Source organism: Cygnus olor, chromosome 17 (genome assembly GCF_009769625.2).
Source record: "Cygnus olor isolate bCygOlo1 chromosome 17, bCygOlo1.pri.v2, whole genome shotgun sequence".
NCBI lineage: Eukaryota > Metazoa > Chordata > Aves > Anseriformes > Anatidae > Cygnus > Cygnus olor.
This window is the reverse complement of record NC_049185.1, coordinates 13,974,282-13,994,645: the sequence shown is the minus strand read 5'-3', so window position 1 is coordinate 13,994,645 and position 20,364 is coordinate 13,974,282. Positions and strand designations below refer to the sequence as shown.

The 20,364-nt window shown below is 53.5% G+C and overlaps 2 protein-coding genes across 6 annotated transcripts in view; one reads left to right on the top strand and one right to left on the bottom strand.

The window, feature by feature from the left end:
• Positions 1–51: 51 nt before the first annotated feature.
• On the top strand, positions 52–10,441 carry KCTD10 (potassium channel tetramerization domain containing 10). Its single transcript, XM_040577600.1, is given in 9 exon segments — positions 52–139; positions 1,316–1,529; positions 4,787–4,800; positions 4,802–4,822; positions 4,824–4,958; positions 5,261–5,350; positions 5,944–5,996; positions 6,700–6,895; positions 7,496–10,441. Coding segments are annotated over 9 exon segments (945 nt in total). The 5' UTR covers positions 52–136; the 3' UTR covers positions 7,715–10,441.
• The window catches only part of MYO1H (myosin IH), a 35,481-nt gene continuing 23,550 nt past the window's right edge, over positions 8,434–20,364 (bottom strand). For all 5 annotated transcript variants that reach the window (XM_040577597.1, XM_040577595.1, XM_040577598.1 and 2 more), the window contains 11 exons: positions 20,211–20,279; positions 19,477–19,561; positions 18,768–18,927; positions 17,782–17,865; positions 17,226–17,319; positions 16,317–16,372; positions 15,578–15,713; positions 14,947–15,014; positions 14,433–14,530; positions 13,527–13,626; positions 8,434–12,583 (listed from right to left, as the gene is read on the bottom strand). In XM_040577597.1, coding sequence (XP_040433531.1) covers positions 12,560–12,583; positions 13,527–13,626; positions 14,433–14,530; positions 14,947–15,014; positions 15,578–15,713; positions 16,317–16,372; positions 17,226–17,319; positions 17,782–17,865; positions 18,768–18,927; positions 19,477–19,561; positions 20,211–20,279 — 974 coding nt within the window. In that variant the 3' untranslated portion in view covers positions 8,434–12,559. The remainder of the gene's footprint in view (positions 12,584–13,526; positions 13,627–14,432; positions 14,531–14,946; positions 15,015–15,577; positions 15,714–16,316; positions 16,373–17,225; positions 17,320–17,781; positions 17,866–18,767; positions 18,928–19,476; positions 19,562–20,210; positions 20,280–20,364) is intronic.

Sequence of the window (20,364 nt, the reverse complement as noted above, 5' to 3'; positions counted from 1 at the left end):
GGCGGTGAGGAGCGGCGGAGGGGGTTTGGGGGGAGCACCGGAAGGGTTTCGGGGGAGCACCGCGCCGGAACCGGAGCAGGGCCGGAAGTTCCCTCGCCCCGGCGCTCCTGGGCCGCGGGGCAGCGCCGCGCCCTTCATGGTGAGGGGGGGGGGGGAGCGGCTCCGGCACCGGCACCGGCACCGGGGGGGGGGGGCTCGGGGCAGGGCCGGAGCCGCCAGGAAGGGTGGGCTTAGCGCAGCCGGGCCCCCGGGATGGCGGCGGGGCCGGGCCCAGCGGGGCCTCAATCGGTGCGGGGGGAGGGAGGGGGCCGGGGGGCTGAGGGGGGGGGGGGGTCGAGGGGGCAGGGAAGGGGCCGAGGGGTACAGGGAAGGGGCCGGGGGGGCAGGGAAGGGGCCGAGGGGGCAGGGAAGGGGCCGGGGGGGGCAGGGAAGGGGCCGGGGGGGGCAGGGAAGGGGCCGAGGGGGCAGGGAAAGGGCCGGGGGGGCAGGGAAAGGGCCGGGGGGGGCAGGGAAGGGGCCGGGGGGGCAGGGAAAGGGCCGGGGGGGCAGGGAAGGGGCCGGGGGGGCAGGGAAGGGGCCGGGGGGGCAGGGAAAGGGCCGGGGGGGGCAGGGAAGGGGCCGGGGGGGGCAGGGAAGGGGCCGGGGGGGCAGGGAAGGGGCCGGGGGGGCAGGGAAGGGGCCGAGGGGGCAGGGAAAGGGCCGGGGGGGCAGGGAAAGGGCCGGGGGGGGCAGGGAAGGGGCCGGGGGGGGCAGGGAAAGGGCCGGGGGGGCAGGGAAGGGGCCGGGGGGGCAGGGAAGGGGCCGGGGGGGCAGGGAAGGGGCCGGGGGGGCAGGGAAGGGGCCGGGGGGGGCAGGGAAGGGGCCGGGGGGGCAGGGAAGGGGCGGGGGGGGCAGGGAAGGGGCCGGGGGGGGCAGGGAAAGGGCCGGGGGGGCAGGGAAGGGGCCGGGGGGGGCAGGGAAAGGGCCGGGGGGGCAGGGAAGGGGCTGAGGGGGCTCGGGGCGTGCGCCCTGTCAGGCCCCGGGGGCGGCCTGCGTGCACCGGGGGCTGCCCGGCTGTGAGGCGGGTTATCCGCGAGGTACGAATTTAGGGTTTAAAAGGTGCGAGAGGAACGGGCGCGGCTTTTGTGGTAAATTCTGGCTTCAGTGCTCCTCGCTCAGCCCTTCCCGGGCGGGTCGGTTCGCCTCCCCGGCTGCCTGCTGTCACCACCGCCCAGGACCCAACATCTGACGCCTCTGAGGGCCCCTCCGAGAGGCGCCGGGGCTGGGCGCCGTGTGGTAAAACCGGGTCTGACCGCCGCTAACCCCTTGCCCGCAGGAAGAGATGTCGGGAGAAAGCGTGGTGAGCTCGGCGGTGCCGGCGGCTGCCACCCGCACCACCTCCTTCAAGGGCGCCAGCCCCAGCTCCAAGTACGTCAAGCTGAACATCGGCGGCGCCCTCTACTACACCACCATGCAGACGCTGACCAAGCAGGACACGATGCTCAAAGCCATGTTCAGCGGCCGAATGGAAGTCCTGACCGACAGCGAAGGTACGGGGCGGGGGTGGGGGGGGGGTCTCCTGGCGGCCCCTACGGCAGCTTGCTGCCCGCCGGCGGAAGCGGGTTAGAACAGGCTGGGCCGAAACGTAGAGGGGGGAGAGAAACGTCTCGTCGCAGGCCTGGAGCTTTCTACGTTTTATTAGCGTTAAAATTCCTCTCTTACACCCGAGGAGAGGCGGGGAACAAAAGGGGTGCGGGGCCCCACCGAGTGGCTACGTGGTGCTGTCACGCCCGGGCAGCGCGGGGCTGGCGGCGTCTTTTGAAACGCCGCGGTGAAAGCTCTCACGCGTGCGTGGAAAACGGGGAGAAGGGCGGGTGAGGACCCGCGCGTCAGGCCTCGCGTGCGTGGAAGCTCCGCAGGCGGTTTCCTCGTCTTGTTTCCTTATCTGAAAGGCAGATATAAAAAACGATTATGTTTGAATTAACTGCGCGGCCGAAAGGCGTCGGTGTGGCGGCTGCCGGCGCGGTTCGGGCTCAGCGTTCCCGCGTTGTGGGGCGTCGCAGTTTAATTCGGAGCAGAGCTTCCTGCTTACGCGCTGGCGTTTCGCCTGTAGCCGTGTTTGCGCGCTCGGACGCCTTGTCTTTAACAGCGGCCCCCGCCTCGCAGATCCTGCGGGTGCAGAACGCCTTCCTCCCGACGAGTTCGTTACCTGGAATTTGTGCTTGAGCTCGCCGAGAGCACGGGAGCCGCGTTGCTTGGCTGGCCGAGCTGGGCTCAGCTTCGGGCGCTGGAGAGCGGCCTGCCCGCGGGGCTCGCGCGGGACACGCGGCGGATTAGCGGGGCTCTGGCGACGAGCAGTCCTGAGGCAGGAGGGAGGTGGATTTGGAGGAAAAAAATAGCTTGGAAAAAAAAAAAAATAATAAAACCAACGCACGCGTGCCCGCAAACCCCAGCGGGCTAATTATCCGAACACCCGCCTTGGAGCTGGAAGTGCCCGTGTTTAAGCTGGGGGTGGGGAGAAGCTGCCCTCTTGCGCTGCGTCCCTGCCTTCTGCAGGCGCTCAGCCGCGTGGCGGCACCGCTGGAGCTGCGGCGGGTGGGCTGCGGGTGGGCTGCGGGTCGAGGCGCGGAGCTGACGGCTCTCAGAGGGCTCGTTCTGCCTCCGGGAGAGCAGCAGGCAGCGTTACTGCCACCGCTGGTGCTACGTGGGGGTTTAATCGGCTAAAATATCCCGCCTGAGCCGCAAAATCCCAGGCTGACCTTGCCGGGAATCCCGCCGCGTCTGCGTGGCAGCGTTCCGCGCAGCCAGCGCGTGTTTTAACAGGAACCCGACGCCTCCTGCGCGCCGTAACCGAGGCCGCTCCCGCTGCAGCGGCTCCTGCTGTACCTCCTGCTGCCGGGCACGGCGCGGGGACCGGGGATGATAGCGTTAGGGCTGTCAGAGGAAACTCTCTTTATCTGAAATTCCTCGAAACGCTCCTAATTGGTCGCGCCCGAAGCCTGGCAGAAAACGGAGTGGTTCTCGGGAAGAGAAGCCGGACTTGGGGAGAAGCTGGGGAAGAGCAAAGTCTGGACGCGAGCTGTGGGGCGGTTCGTACCGCGCGCCCTCCTCCGGGTGCGGGGGCGTTCTTCAGACCCCAGCCCCATCTCCCGAGCTCCTTCTCCAAGCTCAGCAATGCCAACGTGCTGCTGCCCGGGCTGCGGGAGGAAAGAGGAGCTCCCTGCTGGGGGCTGGCAGCTGATTGTTTGCAGCTTAGCTTAGGAATGGTTCGGGAACTGTAGCCCAGCTCGTGGGTAACGTATTCCCGCCCCCAATAAGCGGATCCCAGCGCGTTTCTGTAACACTGCGATTAAAAATGGCTTTAGAAGGCTCCAGCTGAGCCCCGCTACTTCGGCTCCGCGCAGCCCCCACCCGGCGGCAGCCTCTTCCCGCGACTCCTCTTCGTTTGGCTGCAGCCTTGGCCGCTGGGTTAAACCGCGCGGGTTCCTTCAAAGCTGCTTCAGCAGCCGCTGGTGCTTTGCAATGCCGCTCGAAATGCTTTCGCGTCCCCCGCCCCGCCTGGCAGTGAGCAATTCTGCTTTGCTTCTGCCGTCTGTAAGCAGAAAGTTGCAGCAGGTTTCTACCTGCGCGCTGACAAACGGGCTCTCTTCTGCGCCGGTTGGGTAGGTGTGCTGCGCTCCTTAGCCTGGAGCAGGCTTTTCTTTGATTTCTGTCTCCAGTTCTCCCGCCTCCAGCTTTGTATTCGGTCCCCGCAGCCCGTACGGTTACAGCTGGGAGCGCGCCGTGTGTTTTGTGTAGACAGCAGGGCGAGGAGGGAGATGGGAAGCCTGTAGCAGACTGCTGGAGGCTGTCTCGGTTCTCCGCAGAGCGGCGCGGAAGGGACGTGTTCGCCTTCCAGACTTCGCCAAACGTTGGGATTTTACCAGTAATTCCATTCCGGCAGAACGCGCGGGGTCTGCTCTGACCTCCTTCCCTTATTTGTCCAAATATGGCTCCTTCCCCACAAGCCTTTCCTCGCTGCATTCCTGAGCTGCAGCCCGCAAGCGTCCGTCTGTTCGTTTATGGAAACTCGTTCGTGTCTCGGCGTTGCGAAACGCTCCGCGGGGTCCAGCCCGCGTCGGGCAGCGAGAGGTGAGGCTCGGATCCTCCCTGCCAGCAGCTCATCACCGCAGAGCCGTTTGTTGTGGCTGTGCGGTGCCGCTCGCCCCCTTCCCATCGCGCGGCGGTGCCGGTGAGCCCGGGCAGGGGCCGCACGGGACGTCCCGCTCGCGTATTTCGGCCCGGCAGTTTGGGACGCTGTGCTGGTAACCACGCTGCCCTGCCAAATCGCTCACCTGGGGGGTGCGGAGACCGGGGCGGTGTTGGCAGGGACGCGTCCCGTGTCCGTGCTGCCTTTCTCTTTCCGACCTCTTGCACACCTGCTGGAGATGGTGGCTGACGGCGGTCCCGCCGCTGTGCGCGGGTGCAGGAACCTACAGGTGGCCCAGCCTGGCTGCGGTAAGCTGGCTGGAAGAAAGAGCCACGCGTGTATGTGGCAGGGCCCTCGGAAGGCGAGAAAATAGTCAGGGGCTCTGCGAGCAGAGGCGGGACAGAGCTGGTCGCGTTGAGAACAGGAGGAATTCGTTCCTGTGTGACAGATAACCGCTTGTCAACGACTGGGGAACGGTGAGAAGCAAGGGAGCTTCGAGCAGGGAGCCGGAGCTGGTCCCCCTTGGCAGGAGCCCGCTTGGTGCAGCGCTCCTGGGCCAGGCTCGAGGCCTTTCGCCGCGTTTGCCTCTGCTGGACTGCGCTCTTCCCCTCTCCCTAGGCTGGATCCTGATCGGACCGCTGTGGGAAGCATTTTGGGGACGATCCTGAACTACCTGCGCGACGGGGCCGTGCCGCTCCCTGAGAGCCGGCGAGAGATAGAGGAGCTGCTGGCCGAGGCGAAGTACTACCTGGTGCAGGGGCTGGTGGACGAGTGCCAAGCAGCCTTGCAGGTAGGGCGCGCAGCCAGGGCCTGCCATTTAAGCACGTACGAGCCGTTCGGTCCCCGCGCTTCCCGAGCGGCACAGAGCTCAAACGAGTCCCAGCTCGGCTGGTCCCGGAGGGAAGCTGCCCCGCAGCTGGAGCGCCGGCTCGGTTCAGAGCGTGGGCCAGAAGCGGCTGCTCGGTGAAGGCAGACCGCACGCTGAGCTCGTAGCCCTCCAGCAGCAGAACAGAATTTGCGGGGACTTCCCAGTTAACAGGAGTGCGCCCTGAGGTCTGCGTGCACTCAGCGTCCGCCTGCTTCTTGTTCCAGCAGAACAAAGATGCGTATGAACCGTTCTGCAAGGTGCCGGTCATCACGTCGTCCAAGGAAGAGCAAAAGCTGATAGCCACTTCCAATAAGGTACGAGAGGCTGTGCCTGGGAGGACGCTGGCCTGCTGCCGTGGGGCTTGCTTGGGATCTTGACCAAGTATTTAACAAATATTCTTTAACTGCCGAGCTGCAGAGCACTGGAAATCTACACCAGACGAAATGTTTCTTCTACATTTAAAGACAAACGTTGCTCGGGCTGGGCCTGGCCGTGTCCTTCTCCACTTAAGCTGATAAAATAGGCGGTGTTCCGCACAAACTGAAGCAGAGCAGGCGGTGGGGGCTAGCAGGTCTTCAGCTGGTTTGTTCGCTGCTAAATAACGACAGATGCTTTCTTTAGCTAAAGTGGATCGGTGACCCCTGCCCCTGTCCTGCTGGCTGCGGTGGGTAGAGGGTGCGGGGGGGAACGAGTTAGGATTTAGTCACGGAAGAGATCAGGAGGGCTCGCAGGCCCCTTGCCAGCCAGTGCGTGACAGTTCTGTGGCAACAACGAAATCCCACTGAGTCTGGGCCCGATGGCGCCGTTTCATGTTGCGGCTCCTCTGCTCTGTGGTCTTGGGCTGAGCTGAGACCCCAGCGCGTTCTGCGCGTCCTGGAACCGATCTGTGCTTTGCTTCCTTTTACAGCCAGCGGTGAAGTTGCTGTATAACAGGAGCAACAACAAATATTCCTACACCAGGTAAGTGACTTCAGCTGTAGCTCTTTGAAGTTGTTTGTAGACTGAATTCCGTGATAACGCGTTTGATTTTTACCTCACTCAGTGACAGATTGGTGCTGGCATGTGCTCAATTTTTTCCCAATTAATTTCAAACTTGAGTCAGAAGGAAGCCTACTGCCACCAACAGAAGGCTAAGAATGCACGGGTTCTGTGACAGGCGTTCCCCTAAGGCTTAGGTGCAGCCGCAGAGGCTCCTGGCCAGCTGCTGGCCTGCATTCCCCGCGGGCTGCAGCACCTTAGTCAAACACAGGAAGCCTTCCGTGGTGCGGCGCTCTCAATAAGCGGTAAAATCGCGAGGGCTGGGACTGTGTCCCCCTTTCCTTATGCCTGTATGCAAGTTCTGTGACAAAACACCCAGCTGGTACTAAGCCTGGACTTGGGAACGGGTTCGTCTGCGGGGTAGAATTCTGTACGCAAATGAAACGGCCTTGGGCAGCATTAATCACAGCGCTGTTGATGTCATATTGCCGCTCCTCCAGCAGCAGGCTTTCCTGCTTGTCCTACTCAAATGAGTTACCCGCTGCAGTCCTGGAGACCGTCTGTAAACGCCCCCTGGGCAGAGACGTAGGAAGTCGGAGGAAGCTGGGCGTACGGGCTGTGCTCGCTGCCTGACCCCCCTTCTCTTCTGCCCCTAACGTGCCCGCTGCCTGCCTTTGTCTCGCAGCAACTCTGACGACAACATGCTGAAGAACATCGAGCTGTTCGATAAGCTCTCCTTGAGGTTTAACGGGAGGGTGCTGTTTATAAAAGACGTGATTGGAGACGAGATCTGCTGCTGGTCTTTCTACGGCCAGGGACGGAAGATTGCTGAAGTCTGTTGCACTTCCATTGTTTATGCTACTGAGAAAAAGCAGACAAAGGTACGAGTGAACCCCTGAATGCTTCCAGCACCGGGCCCAGCTGCTCTCGGGCTGGCGTCCTGACATCTGTTGCTTTTTGAATGCTCTTTTCATTGTCTAGCATCTCAATAGAACAATAACTTCCCATTCACGGTGTGAGAGCAGCCCAGAGGAGCTCATCCTGGGGGTTTGTTGGGGCGTGGACTGCTGGGGCGTAGCGCTTCGCACAGGGCAGTTGTGGCGTTCTGTAGTGCAGGCTCAGTCCAGCTCTTGTCTTCAGACAGACCCGTGCACTTACCCAAATTTGGTGGCCAGTCCTGTGTAAAGACAGCTGCGGGTGAGCAGTGGCATCCCTTCCCTCTTCCTTTTTACTTCTCCCAGGAGAAATTTGACGCAATCTGCCCCGTGAGTGGGACAGATCTGAAAATAATAGTTGCTGGGTCTCGGTGGCTGAAAGCAAATGACAAAACGGAAATGTTTGTTCCATAAATGATTTCTACAGCCAGTGTGCAGTTAAGGATTTGTTAAAAACCGAGAGGTATCAGGAGGAAAGAAACAAGGTAACTTGGTGCCTGCAGTGACTGGCACTTGCTGACAGTGACCTTCTCTCTCGGTGGGCAGGTGGAGTTCCCAGAAGCCCGCATTTACGAGGAGACGCTGAACATTCTGCTGTACGAGTCCCAGGACGGGAGAGGACCTGACAACGCGCTCCTGGAAGCCACAGGAGGGGCAGCTGGGCGCTCCCACCACTTAGAAGAAGATGAGGAGCGGGAGCGCATCGAGCGCGTGCGAAGAATTCATATTAAGCGTCCGGATGACAGAGCCCACCTGCACCAGTGAGCTGCCCGACGGCCGCAGGCTGCGCGGGGCTGTCTGGGAGGCGCTGCCCTTCCCCTGATTGATCGTCCGCAGCAGAGGACCGGGCAGCTCCTCTTCTCTTCAACAAAGTCTGTAAATTCCGTTTTGTAACAAACTAGGTTATTTGGGGTATTTAAACGCAGTAGTTCTAGGACAGGAATAAGTAAGGTCACCGGGCGTACGGTAGGTATGTAAGGCCCCGTTGAGCATCTGGAGAAATGCCCTGGATTTTTAGCACTCTTGTCTTTGCTCTTTTGTGGTTAGTGAGGAAGAAGGCTGGCTCCCTTTGGCTTTTGTAATTATCCTGCACTTTAAAACAAACCGACAAACAAACCCAGCAGCAACAAAAGGTCAGTCAGCCACCTGTCTTCCTTCCAGGCACTCCCTGGCCCTGTCTCCTCCTGGGCATGGGAGAAACGCGGCGATCCGAGCACCGGAGCTGCTGCAGAGCTCCCTCTCCTCCAGGCCTGCAGGCGATAGTGCTGGTAGCTCGGGAGTGCCTCAGCACTGCTGCTGGTCAGGCAAGCGCCGGGTGCTGAGCACCGGGTGCTGAGCACCGTCTGCTGGCTTGGCCTCGGCGGCGCCTAGGGCAGAGGGAGCCCCGCGCGGTGCCGCGTCGGGGGAGCTGCTTGTGCTGGGCTGGCCGGGCAGCTGCCTGCAGCTCCCCGCCGCGCTCGGGGCCCTCTCCTCCAACGGTTTGGTGGAGCTTCTCCAGCACGGAATTGTGGAGACCTTTGTCTCAAAAAACCCCTTTGCTTTGTCGGTGCAGTGCTGGGGGGGAGATGTTAAAATTCCTCCAGACGGAGGGTCAGGAGCTAGTTGCACCGGACGGCTTTTCCTTGGGGGTGTTGCTACCAGTTGGAGCTTAGAACTTCTGCCTGACCCCACACCTGCACTGGGGGGCCTACTTCCATCAAATTACGGATCAGTAAGCCGTGCTTGCTGTCCTGCCTTCACCACGGGTTAGATTTCATCGCGGGTTCAACCACTCCATGCCTGCCTCACGTAGGCTGGAGGCCAGCAGCCGTAGTTGGGTTCTGTGACTGATAGAGGAGCGTTGTCTCGCAGTGAGTACCACGGGGAGGAAAGGACGGTGGCCCAGAGGTGGCTGATCCTCGTTTGCCTTTCCCTGAGCATATTTCCAAGTCTCTTTGCAGAAATGGCAGCTGTGTGTCAAAGGGCGGAGCTGAAATGTGTAGAGAAAGCTGTATCGTCTCGCTTCCTGAGAGTAGTCCTCTATTATAAATGAGTGTTTTATCTACCTCCTAGTCTCGTGTTGCCTCGTGTGGAGTCAAGTAGCAATTATAGTGGTAGAAGATCGTGTGTAACTCAATAGGATTGGATGCTAAAGGATAGTGAGAAGAGCTACGGCTGTAATGGTCAATGCAGCAAATCTTGGCAGGGAGAGAAACCAGCGGCAGCGAGTCTTAAACTTCCAGGCAGGATGGCAGCCTGGCAGCCCCCACAGTACTTCGGTTTATTCCATTATTTTTCACTCTTCACCTGGAATATCTAACGCTGGCCTCGACAGCCAGGTGGCTCACAGAGCAGCAGCTCTTTACGCAGTGAGGCGGGTATTTGCTTCTGTAAACTTCGTGCTCCAAGGAGTCCTGCTCCTGGCTCAGGGCTGATGGTGGCGTCCTGACACGCCCAAAACCAAAGGTGTGGTCAGCATCACCGGCTATGTTACGCTGCTGCTTTTATTTCAAATTGCAGAGAAGCTGTCTGGGATCTAACTGCTAAGGCTAAAGCCTTTTGTTTGCTCGGTGGTACGCTTCTGGGGCATCATGTAAGACTAAAAACTTCCACGGTTAGGCCGAAGCTGTCTTTCTAGTAACCAAAGACTTTTCTAAATCACAGACACCGTCTGTGGCAGATGTGAGTGTTGGTCCTGTCTCCTCTTATCTTTCTTCAGCTACTGATAAGTAAGAACTCAGCAGTGCCCGGCCGTATCGGTGTAGTTCAGCAGCTTCAGCTATGTCCTTCCTACCCTGGGCTCCTGTTTTAAGCCGTACCTGCATGCGTTGGCACCGGTGCACGCTGTGGGTTCGTACAAGTCCATGGTGCAGATCGTTGTGAGGCCCCAGTGCCTCTCCCTGACCTTCCTCATGCGATAAGCTGGGGAGCATGGAAGTAAAGTCCCCGGGGTTGCTCTCTGGCACCGTGTACTTTGACACTTACTGGTGAATTCCGGGGCCGTTGGTGGGGGTCTGAGTGTCCGTAACAGGCCTACTGCCCTCGAGGGGGGCTACGCTCTGCCCCGTTTTAAGCCATTTTCTGACTCCTGTGTCTCAGCGGCTGTGCTGTGCTCTTGCAGGCCATGGGGGGGGGGTGTGAAAGCACCAGCTGCGTCCCGTACAATACAGCGCAAGTCCTGCAGCAACCCCTGCTCGCTTTGTTAGCGATACGGAACTGACTCGGTCCTGGGTGTGTGGGGGCCAGGCCACCTCACCCTCCTGCTCGGCTGGGTGTGCGGTTGTGGGGCCAGCAGGTGGCTCAGCACAGGGGCAGAGGAGCTTTGGCCAGTGGGGGCTGGTCAAACACCATCCGGTCCCTTCCTGGGGTGCAAGAGCAGCTTTGGCTCCAGATGACGTGTCGACACCGGTGCTGAGCACCTGACAGGTCACAGCTCTGTGATTAACGTCTCTGTAAATAGATTCGTAACTGGCTTCGGGATTTCCTCGTTCAGGTCTTGCAAACTACGTTCTTAAAAGATAGGGGGTGATTTTTTTTTTTAATCTTTTACAGCTGTTTATTGTAGGCATTGCTTTAGTCACTCCAGGAGAGTTTGAGTAGGTTTCAGTTTTGGTATTGGATTAAGGGCAGGCTCTGCCTTAACACACTCCAATCTGAGCTAATTGCCCCAGCTGTGTAATAACAGTGTTAATAACGCTGTATTGCTGTCACGTTACAACAGCCTTTACATACTGGCCGCTTGTCCTTGCTTTGTTGAGACTTAGTGAACAAAACCAGCTCCCACAGCCACTTACTGCCATTGCACAAATGCTCCTAGCTCTTGAGCCTTTGACTTTAAATGGTTTTGCCACTGCAGCTTTCGGGGGAGGTTAGGGTGCAGGGCAGCCGCCCTGCTCACAAGCAGCGCCTAAGCTTCTGGAGTACTGCATGGCATAAACAGTGCAGCCCTGGCTCCTGGGATTCGTGCATGGTACCCTCCAGCACCCAGTAATACTGACACTAGAGTAGCGCAGGCTGAAGCCTTGCCCTTGGAAGTGATTTTTGTCCATTAGAACGATGCAGAAAAGCTTCAAATCAGCAGCTGGTGACACCGTTAGGGGTGTACAGAACAGGCAAGAGTAATCACCAGCCCCAGGCTAGCTGAGAACGCGTTTGCTCCCACCTCTCGGAATAGCTGGAGCTCCACAAAGCAGCCGCTCCTGTATTTGTACAGCCAGGTTCTGGAGCCCACCCTGCTGCAGGACATGACCTGGTCAAAGCCCTGGGGGAAGTCTCCAAGCTCCAGTCTTACCTTTGTGCAAGGGGCGAGTGGAACCTTTTAGTCTTAACGGAAGTGTTGTGTTTCGTGTTCTGTACAATCATTCCCTCCCATTTTGTACTTATACACAAAAAAGCTTAAGATGGATTTCAGTGTATGGTTGATGTTTGCAATATGTACTTTTTTTTTTTTAATATAACAAAAGAAATTAGAAAATATTTCATATTTACATGGGAGTTGCTTTATTACTCATTTGGAGTTCACTGGCTAGCATGCTGTCCTTAGGGTCCGTGGAGCTCAAGAGAACTTTCGGTAAGCAATATTGCACACCCTCCTCACTCAGCTGTTAGCTTTACCTCCTGGTAACCTCATGGCCAAGTCACCACTAATCTCACTCTAAGGACTGCAGAACTTGAAGTCAGCAAGTCAGGGCTCCTTAGGCTGCAGTTTCAGCCTAGACCAAGCAAGTTTGCCTCAACATGAGGCAGCAGAGTAAGGACTACAACCAGACTGGCAGCACCACTGCAGCTTCCAGGCAGGAGAGAGCAGAGGGAATTGCCCTTGTAGCTGCCACAATACACACCTTAGGGGAACAGTGATGCCTACCCCACTCTCAGGAGTGAGCAGAATCTCAGCTCTGATAGATACAAAGGTTCTTAACCAGCAGGAGACTGTTTTCTTCTGAACTGAATTACACCAAGGCAGCATGTCATCCCTCTTAAAGGGGAAGAGCTGTGGTCATCCGTCAAGTTGCCACCCCTGGAGTCTCACTGCACTGTGCATAGCTGCTTTGCAGGGACAGGAACAATCTCCTAGCCCCACAGCAGAGTAGACAAAGCAGCTTGCTGAGATATCCTGAGGATGCATCAACTCAGAAAGATGAGTGCCAGCCTTGCTGCTGCATTCAAACATAGCTCTGCATGCTGCCTGAGAGAAACAACTTCATTCATCTGCATTTCACGTTGTTCGTGGGATTAGTACAGTGACGTAAAGTACACAAAGTACAGCTTGGAGAAACCTTCCATTCTATCTGAATGCTTCCTGACTGGTCAGCGCTCTCGGCCTTAGGTTATACGTGGTGCAGAGATCGACATTTTACAAGTGGAATTGCAACGTTTTGTTTAAACATCTCCCTGTGACAGCATGTGACAAGCATCTATGCTTCCTGGAATGTTACAGCAAGGTAATGAGTTGTGATAAAACTGAGTAGTTTTAAGCTATAAAAAGGTGCCTAACAGACACAAGCAAACTCTCAAAGCACAGCAGCCCTATGGCATCAAAGATTTCAGGGGAGATGCGGGTGCTGGTCTCATCCTGCAGGCTCCTTTCTGTTCCTAGCCAAGACAGTGACCAGAAACAGGAACTGCTTCTCATCAAGACTTTGCTTGGGTTGACACCTGGGACAAGAAAAGGAAGAAATCAGTAAGTTAGGTACAAATGTTATGTCTGTGAAGTGTCCTCGCTGTGGGAAGGGGGTTGTGTTGTCCCCATTTAACAACTGGCATATGAAGACACCTCTTCCATCAGGACTGCAAAGACAGCTAGCCAGTTCCCCTGGGGTACTACACCTCAGTGTGTATTTTTTCCTTGGAGCTGTCAGCTAACTGTCAAATGTGGCAAGCTCACCGATCAATCAGAAGAAAATAAATAAAATCTTCCCTCGTTCTTCCAGCCACACTTCTCTTTAATGCTTTGCAGTCATGAGCTGACAAGAGGCAGGTTTAGCAGGCCCCCCTGCCTGAACATGAGGAAGGACAGAAGCAAAGCTCCCCCCTGCTTTCTATAGCTACACATGGAGTCAGAAATCATTCTTTGCTAAGCGGGGAGTTCTGCCGAGACTGCCACTAGGTCAGACAGGTCCTTCCTTCTCAGACAACCTGCTTGATTTAGAGGATATGCTTTTTCTCTGTCCCACAGCCAGTTTCAGAAGTGACTTGGTTGATAAAGGCAAGAAGAGGTGGAAAAAGGAGGATTCAGGTGACGTTTGCAGGTGCATGTTTAGTTTAATTCAGACCCAGACCAGATTCTTCAAATTACCAAGCCAAGAGCACCTTGCTCTCTCTCCCCTTGCTACCTTGGAAGAGTAAGTGGCAGTGAAAGTTCAAGTACAAGGCGAGTAGCTGCAACTCCCAAAGCAATTACCCTCTATTATACTTCATGTGTAGGCAGATACTGACTGGGTGGTTACGTCATGCACCTCTGCTCTGTGAAAGGAACCGAGTCCTCCTGCTGAACTTGCGCAACAGGGCCCTTGCTAGGACTTAGCTGTGTTCTCTACAAGGGCTGAGCATCAGAGGAGAACGTGAGAGTCACACTCCCAGAGCTTAGCTGAGGCCTTACCACTGTTAGTTGTCCATTTTTGGCTTTAAAGATCTGCGACTCCTGCCCAACAGTAAACACCATGGTCCCTTCCTTCCCAGAGCCAATGCGAAAACGAAGACTGCGAATACAGACAATTACTTATTAGATGCTTTCCTCACAATAGGCTTTACTCTAAGCCCCCTTTATTTCTGTTCCCTTGGCAAATCTTGTTAGATTAGAAGATCAGAGCCCTCTAGCTTAGGTAAATTTCCTAAACAATTGCATTATAACATACAACCCAGAAGGGTTTGATAAATGGTGCATGCCTGCCTAGTCTGGGCTCTTGAATTTTCCTGGTGCAATTAAGTATTAGAAGATAAGCAGATCTGACCTGGAGAAAACCATTGAACAAAGAATCTAATTACAATTGAAATGCAAAGGCCAGAGAGAGAAGCTGGAACAGAAGTACAGGTTTCATATGCCAGTTTCAATTTAAGTATTGATTTGAGAGACAGATTGCATCCACCTGCCATTAGCTTGGTGGTGTGACTGAGAAGGTTCCTGTGCTCAGCAATCACATTTTGGGGCCTTCTGAATCTTCTAGGGAAAGGAACATTTATCCTGAAGTGACCCACAGGCTCAGCCCAGCAGGCTTTTCTCAGTCAGAGCTGGTGCTAATGAGATCTGCACAGAGGCCACTAAACCCACAACCTCAGGCCCAGGTCACACCAGCAGAAGATGAGTGGGTACAGCCAGATCCAGCAGGCCTGCCAGTAACGCAATGAAAAGCATTTCAAGTACAGTCATCTGTAAACACATTTGGGTTTTAAGTAGATGGACTGTGGGCACGTCTCGAAGCTAAGCAGTCCAGACCCAAGTCTTCGAAGCAGATACTTCCACAAAATACAACCTACACAATGCTACCCGTTCAACTTTCTTTCTTACCTTCCCTGCACAACTTTAACAAGATTTTGCTTATTGGCCAGCAGGCAGAGTTTACTGACTACCTCGAAGATATGTTCACAATGAAGGATCACATCTCCCTGGAAACAAAGGGGAGGCACAGAGTTAGCTGGCATTACACCAGCACATACGGCAGCCAGCGGTTGTACGTTCAGAGAAACTCCTTTCTAGTGCTGGAGTAGCAACTGCTGCACAGAAGTGAGTACAGAACAATTACAGCAACCATCTATCTACAAGTCTGACTGGTTAAACATCCTTTCCAGGGACTATTTCGGATTTATAGTACCTTTGACACTAAACAGAAGTGAAAGCTTTTATGGTAAAACAAGTGACATGGTAAGCTTTTATGGTAAAACAACAAGGACATAGCTGATTATCAATCGGTAAACATCAGTAATTGTGTATCTGAGTATTTCAAAGGAAAATATTTGAAGCGTTAGCTACAAGAGTTTATTCCTAACCACACATTCACAGTAGCGACATTTCATCTTCCTACCTTCTGTTTGTTGTCCTCAGGAACATGAATGACTACAATCCCATCACTCAGGTTACTGGTAGAAATACCTTCAGAAGAAACCCAAACGTTAGAGGAAAGACAGCCAGGCAGTTACACAACGTGATCATCACCATCCCGTAAGGGGGCTGTTCTCACGGGCAGTGACTCCAGCACTGACTTGTTTACAGAAGGAAGTCACATTCCTGAAGAGGGGCTCTGTATCTTCTGAAGGATGAAGAAAGTACATTTCCCTACTTAGACTAATACTCTTAAAAAAAAAAAAAAAAGCATTGTTTCATTATGTTCCAAGTTCTTAAAATACCTTCTGAAGATCACTTTCTGCCATCCACTTATCCAGTCCACATTTCCAACCGCAAACAAGCATTAAACATTTGCTCCATACCCTTCCATGCTATCATGAAACTACTATAAACAGTGTTCTTTCAAGGCACTTGGAGAGCTTTAGTCCCACTACAGCACAGTTCCCCTGCCTCTCCTCAAACCACTGCTTATTTCTAGTTCCCTAATCCAAGAAAAAAGAAAAGATCGTTCAAAGATTCAGAAGCTTGTCTTTCCCCCACCACAGGGTCACTGACAGGAAGGAAAGCCCCACACCGATTTCCACCATTACCTTTCAAAGTGGCGTAGTCTATCTTCTGCTTGATCTTTGCCATTTCCACCACATATGCCGAGGACTGGGTCAGAACAAGCAGGCGCTCTCGAGCTTTGAACCCGTTCCTGTCATACTTCACCACGGGGGTTGCATACTGAAAACAACGAGCCGGTGTCAGCATTTGGCACTCCAGCGAGGCCCGGCTCTGGAGGCAGCTCAGCAGGAAGCAACACCGCACTGAGGAGCTGCAATGTACAGCTCACAGCAGCTGTTGCAAACCTCTGCTTAAGATTATCTCAGGTTTTGGTGTCCTACACCCTCACCCCCCGCCTCGGGCCCATCTGCCCCTCCTTTTTAATACTTAGTATTCAGGTAACAGAAGCACATTTAGAGAAAGAAGCTTCACCCGTGCCCGTCTCTGCCATAACCACAGGAAGAGCAATGCACACAGCGACACTCTTCCAGCTCATTGCAGTCCAAGTAGGGTTAATGATGCTTTTTAAGCTTTTATTAAAGGAAATGTTAAAAACTATTTTGTCTAGGTATATTTTGAGACCTGTCTCCAATTTAAGAGCAAGGAAACGCTGCACTGCTATTTAGCAGCCTGTCCTGCCACCTAGGAACAGCCGCAGGACAGCCTCAGGCATTGTGGACCACTCAGTCTGCGTGACTGGCTCCAGGACTCAGGATCTGAACGCAGCTAGTTCAAGGGCAGCACCTGCTGATGGGCTGCTGAGTTCCAGCTTTCTTCCCTTACCTTGATCTTCTCACCTTGGATGAGCTGCAGTACTTTGGGGTTTATGTCATTCTCTTCTGAGGATTAAACCAGAAAGACAAACTGAGTGTACATGACAGATTGCCACCACTCCCACCAGCAAAAAATGGAACTGCTGCATTAGTTGTCTTAACCCCATTAATCCTTGTCCCATTGGTACACTTTCCTCTAAACCAATGGTTTAGACATTGCTCCTAAACCCATTTCAGTGATTTTACTGCGTGATATGTAATTCACGCTGGGAATTGCTGGCTGACTGGGGATCTGTCCTTGGTTCAGGCTCTAATACAAAAGGACTTGCGCTGAGAAGAGTCCAGGTCACTTTTCTTTCTACACAGTGCTTCAGCTGAAGCTGTCTGGGAGCTTCCAATAACGAACCCAGCAGTTCACACACATCCCACTGCCACTGTCCCCTACACACACTCCCAGAACCCTCCCCTACCAATGTACTACGCCGGCTTTCCTCTCATGACTTCAACATGCTTTACGCCAACAAATCATCCCCAAGATTCATCTCCCTCTCCTTCCCCAGCAGCTCCAGTCCTTGGGATTTGATCCCCACAGCTGGCAGTGCTGCATTACAGCATCCAGCTCCGCTTCTCTGCTCCACTCCACACTGTGAGAATAGATCCCAGCTTTTATGCTTGGGTTTATGGCTGTGTACCAATAGATATTCCAGATACGCCCAGCAAGAGAACAAAGTCTGGCAGATTGATTGCCGGTGACCACTAAACATGACAGGGCAAGGGAATTCAAGTGATTGGGTCCAAACCCAGCAGGAGATGGTGCCTCTGTCAGGCAGGAATTTCCTCACAGAAACTTATTTTGTCAACATTTTCCTGACCAAGGACCACAGGGCCAAGTCCTTCAGGAGGCTCGGTGTGTACTCACTCAGTCGAGTATCCGCAAAAGGCTGGTTTATGCTCTGCAGGTAGCCTTCCTTCTTCCCTCTGAAAACGGCACTTGCTACAACTTTTTGCTGTAACTGTTTTGAGAAGAACATCCGTTACCCTGTAGAGTTTGTCCACGGGTAATATCAGCAGTTATAATGTAAACAGCAACACTGAACACCACCATTCTTTCACTTATGCAATATCTACCTGGCTCATGTGGCATTTCTTCCAGAATCTTTACCTTTTTATTTGGTATAACACAGGAGCAAACTAATAAGGACTAAAGAGTCTTACAGATCCTTTCTTATTTATGGATGTATTCTATTTCGATGAAATGCAGTTTTAACACCGTAAGATGTGCATCTGTAGAACTGCACTGTACACTGCAAGTGCCACTGAAACATTTAATTACATTCTCAGAAATGTTTGCTCAGAAAAGGAACAGTGGCCTGTCAGAAAGTACAGTTTGCATTTGAAAGAATTCACGAGTGAGCACGTATCACGTGTTCACAGCGTGTTTCAACTTGCATGTTAGCATTCCATGTATTAGTTACCTGCACTTTCCTCTCAGCAGTGACACCTCTGCAGTATTTTCTTACTAGGTTCCTAATGCAGATTTTCTTTAGCATCTCAGATGTCTGCATTAAAAAAAAAAAAAAAAAAAAGAAAAAAAGAAGTGAGGCTGTGCCGATAACAACTCCTGCAGTCCTAAAGACAGCTTGGATCAGGCAAGTTTGTTAATATCCAGTCACAAATCCATCTCTGCTCCCCCAGCCCCCAGCCCGACCTACAGAGCACCTTTATTAGCAGAGCAAGGTCACTGCCCACGCAGCAGCTGAAGGACACAGGACACCAAGGGGCTGAGTTATTACCAGAGCTACTGAAAGCAGCAAACGCCAGCTGTCACCCACACCCGACTGCAGCGCTGTGCAGGTAACATGCCATTAGCGTTACTCTTTACATTACCTTTAGTTTTAGCTTTTTATCTTCCTGTGCCCACCCGCCCTGCTGCATACTGGCCACAACCAGGTGGGAGTGATCTGTTCTGGGCCCAAGCTAGACTGAGGGCAGGATCAAAGAGGCAGTAACAAATATCAGCAGCTGTTTCTAAATGAATATTCTACTGGAAGCTATTAGAGTTTGTCCAATTCACGCACTGTGGATACCTGTCCTGCCAAATCCCAAACACAAGATGAAATGCTACGAGTCTATCTGTGCTGACAGTTTTAGAATTAATCCCATGATGTTTTGTTTTTAATAGAGCTTGTAAGTTCACTTTTCTGTTAGTACATCTTCCATTCTACCGCTTAAAACAAAGCTCCTTCCCTCCCCTTGGAAACCTGAGTGACAGTGCCATCCCTCCCGCTCCCATCCTCCCCCAGATACAAAGGATCTCAAAGTCTCTTGAAGGCGCTGCCACCCTGCCTGAACAGAGGACAAGCCAGCAGATCACTGCTCTTTTCCTACGTGAAGTGAACTCACAAATGACCACAGAACAGCAGCCATCTTTATCACTCCCAAAGCCTACAGCAAACCTCACCTCTTCCAGGATAGAAGGAGGTCGGAGCCAGCTCTTGTCCAAAACATTTTTTGGAACACGGTCTCTGAGCTTCATGATGTAGCTGTACTGCACAAGACGCACAAATTCAATGTTCTCTGGGCAAAGAGGTTTCTTCCGATTGATGAAGCCATTTATGAATCTACAGAAAACGTCCAAACACTTACACATTATGTTCAGAAATCAATGGGAGTGTTAGGCAAGTCATAAAAGGCACGTAACGGGATAATAGATCACTGACATTCACATGCACTATCACCTGTGTTACAGTGATAGCGAGGGATCTTAAGCTCTGTAACATGCTGAACATTAACATGTTTTTCCAAGTTTCATTGAAAAAAACAGTGCCTTGGATTTAAAAAGGAAGATAAACACCACTTCAGAAGTGGTGTTTAAGGGTGCGGAGAGGCAGGGTCGTGTAAGAAGTGGTGAGATACCTGAAGAGAAAGGATAAGTATGCAAAGGATTAATTTGGAGATCCTTTGTACCACTACAAGCAGAACAACAGCAATCTGTGCAAGTTGGAGAATTCATGAAAACATGACAGGATTTACTGATCAAGCCTAGCTGGCAACTCTACTCCTAACTACAGTGATAGCTTAGAAATGGGTATGAAGATAGTTTTGACTATCCCCATGCTATGACCCATCACCTGTAGCCCTCCCCATGACAACCACACAGTGATAGTTACTTCCTGATTATCTGAACAGCCCACATCCTCTTCTTGGCCTCCTTCCGTGCCAGTGCTCCTCGCCAGCAAGCCTCCAGCTTGATAGCTGAAAGAATTAGTCAGTCACTTATGTTAGTATCAGAGGTCCTACGCAATGCTACCTTGTGAATTCACAGAGCAGGAATTATAACCGTCTCTTTTGCAGCTCTTCCCATAAGCCGATCTTTACAGTAAGAAGCCGAGAACATTTTATTCTCCATAATAACTGGCTGATCCAGCACTACAAAGCTCAACATCAAAGCAGTGTCAGACCTTGCCATCATTCAGGCTCCCACTGTACCCTGTGCAAAGCACGCAGACCATCTTAGAAAGCTGGCCTTTGAGCCTCTAGTATTATACAGCAGCCTGTCCACTGTGAGCAGGAGGTTTAATCCCCTAGCAGTTAGATGAGCAACCCCTTGGCACCCAAAACCCACTCCCACATGCACAGCAGAGGGTGCTGCTGCTGCACAGCTAATACCTGGGGGCCTGGGAGAGGCCAAGAGCAGTACGTGGTGTGTGGAGCTATACAGAACTAAAGGGACCTTTAACTTTTCCACACAGTTATCACCTGCATCTGAACCTAACACTCACAGACCTGTGGGGAAGCTGCGAGTGCTACCCACAGCAAAATGGATTCAAGACTTCCCAAAGCTACAACTCCTATTGGAAAACATAGCCCTAAGAAGAGAATCCTTGATTTTAAGAGCCCATACCTGCTTCTCTCTTCTTCCGGTACTCCCTCTTCCCAAGGCATCCTTTGTATTTGGCTTGTAGTCTTGAAACTGGCAAAAAAGCAGAGACATTGCTTGTATCTACAGAATCACTGCATTTAGGAACTTCTCAGTCTCACAGTGATTAAACACCTTG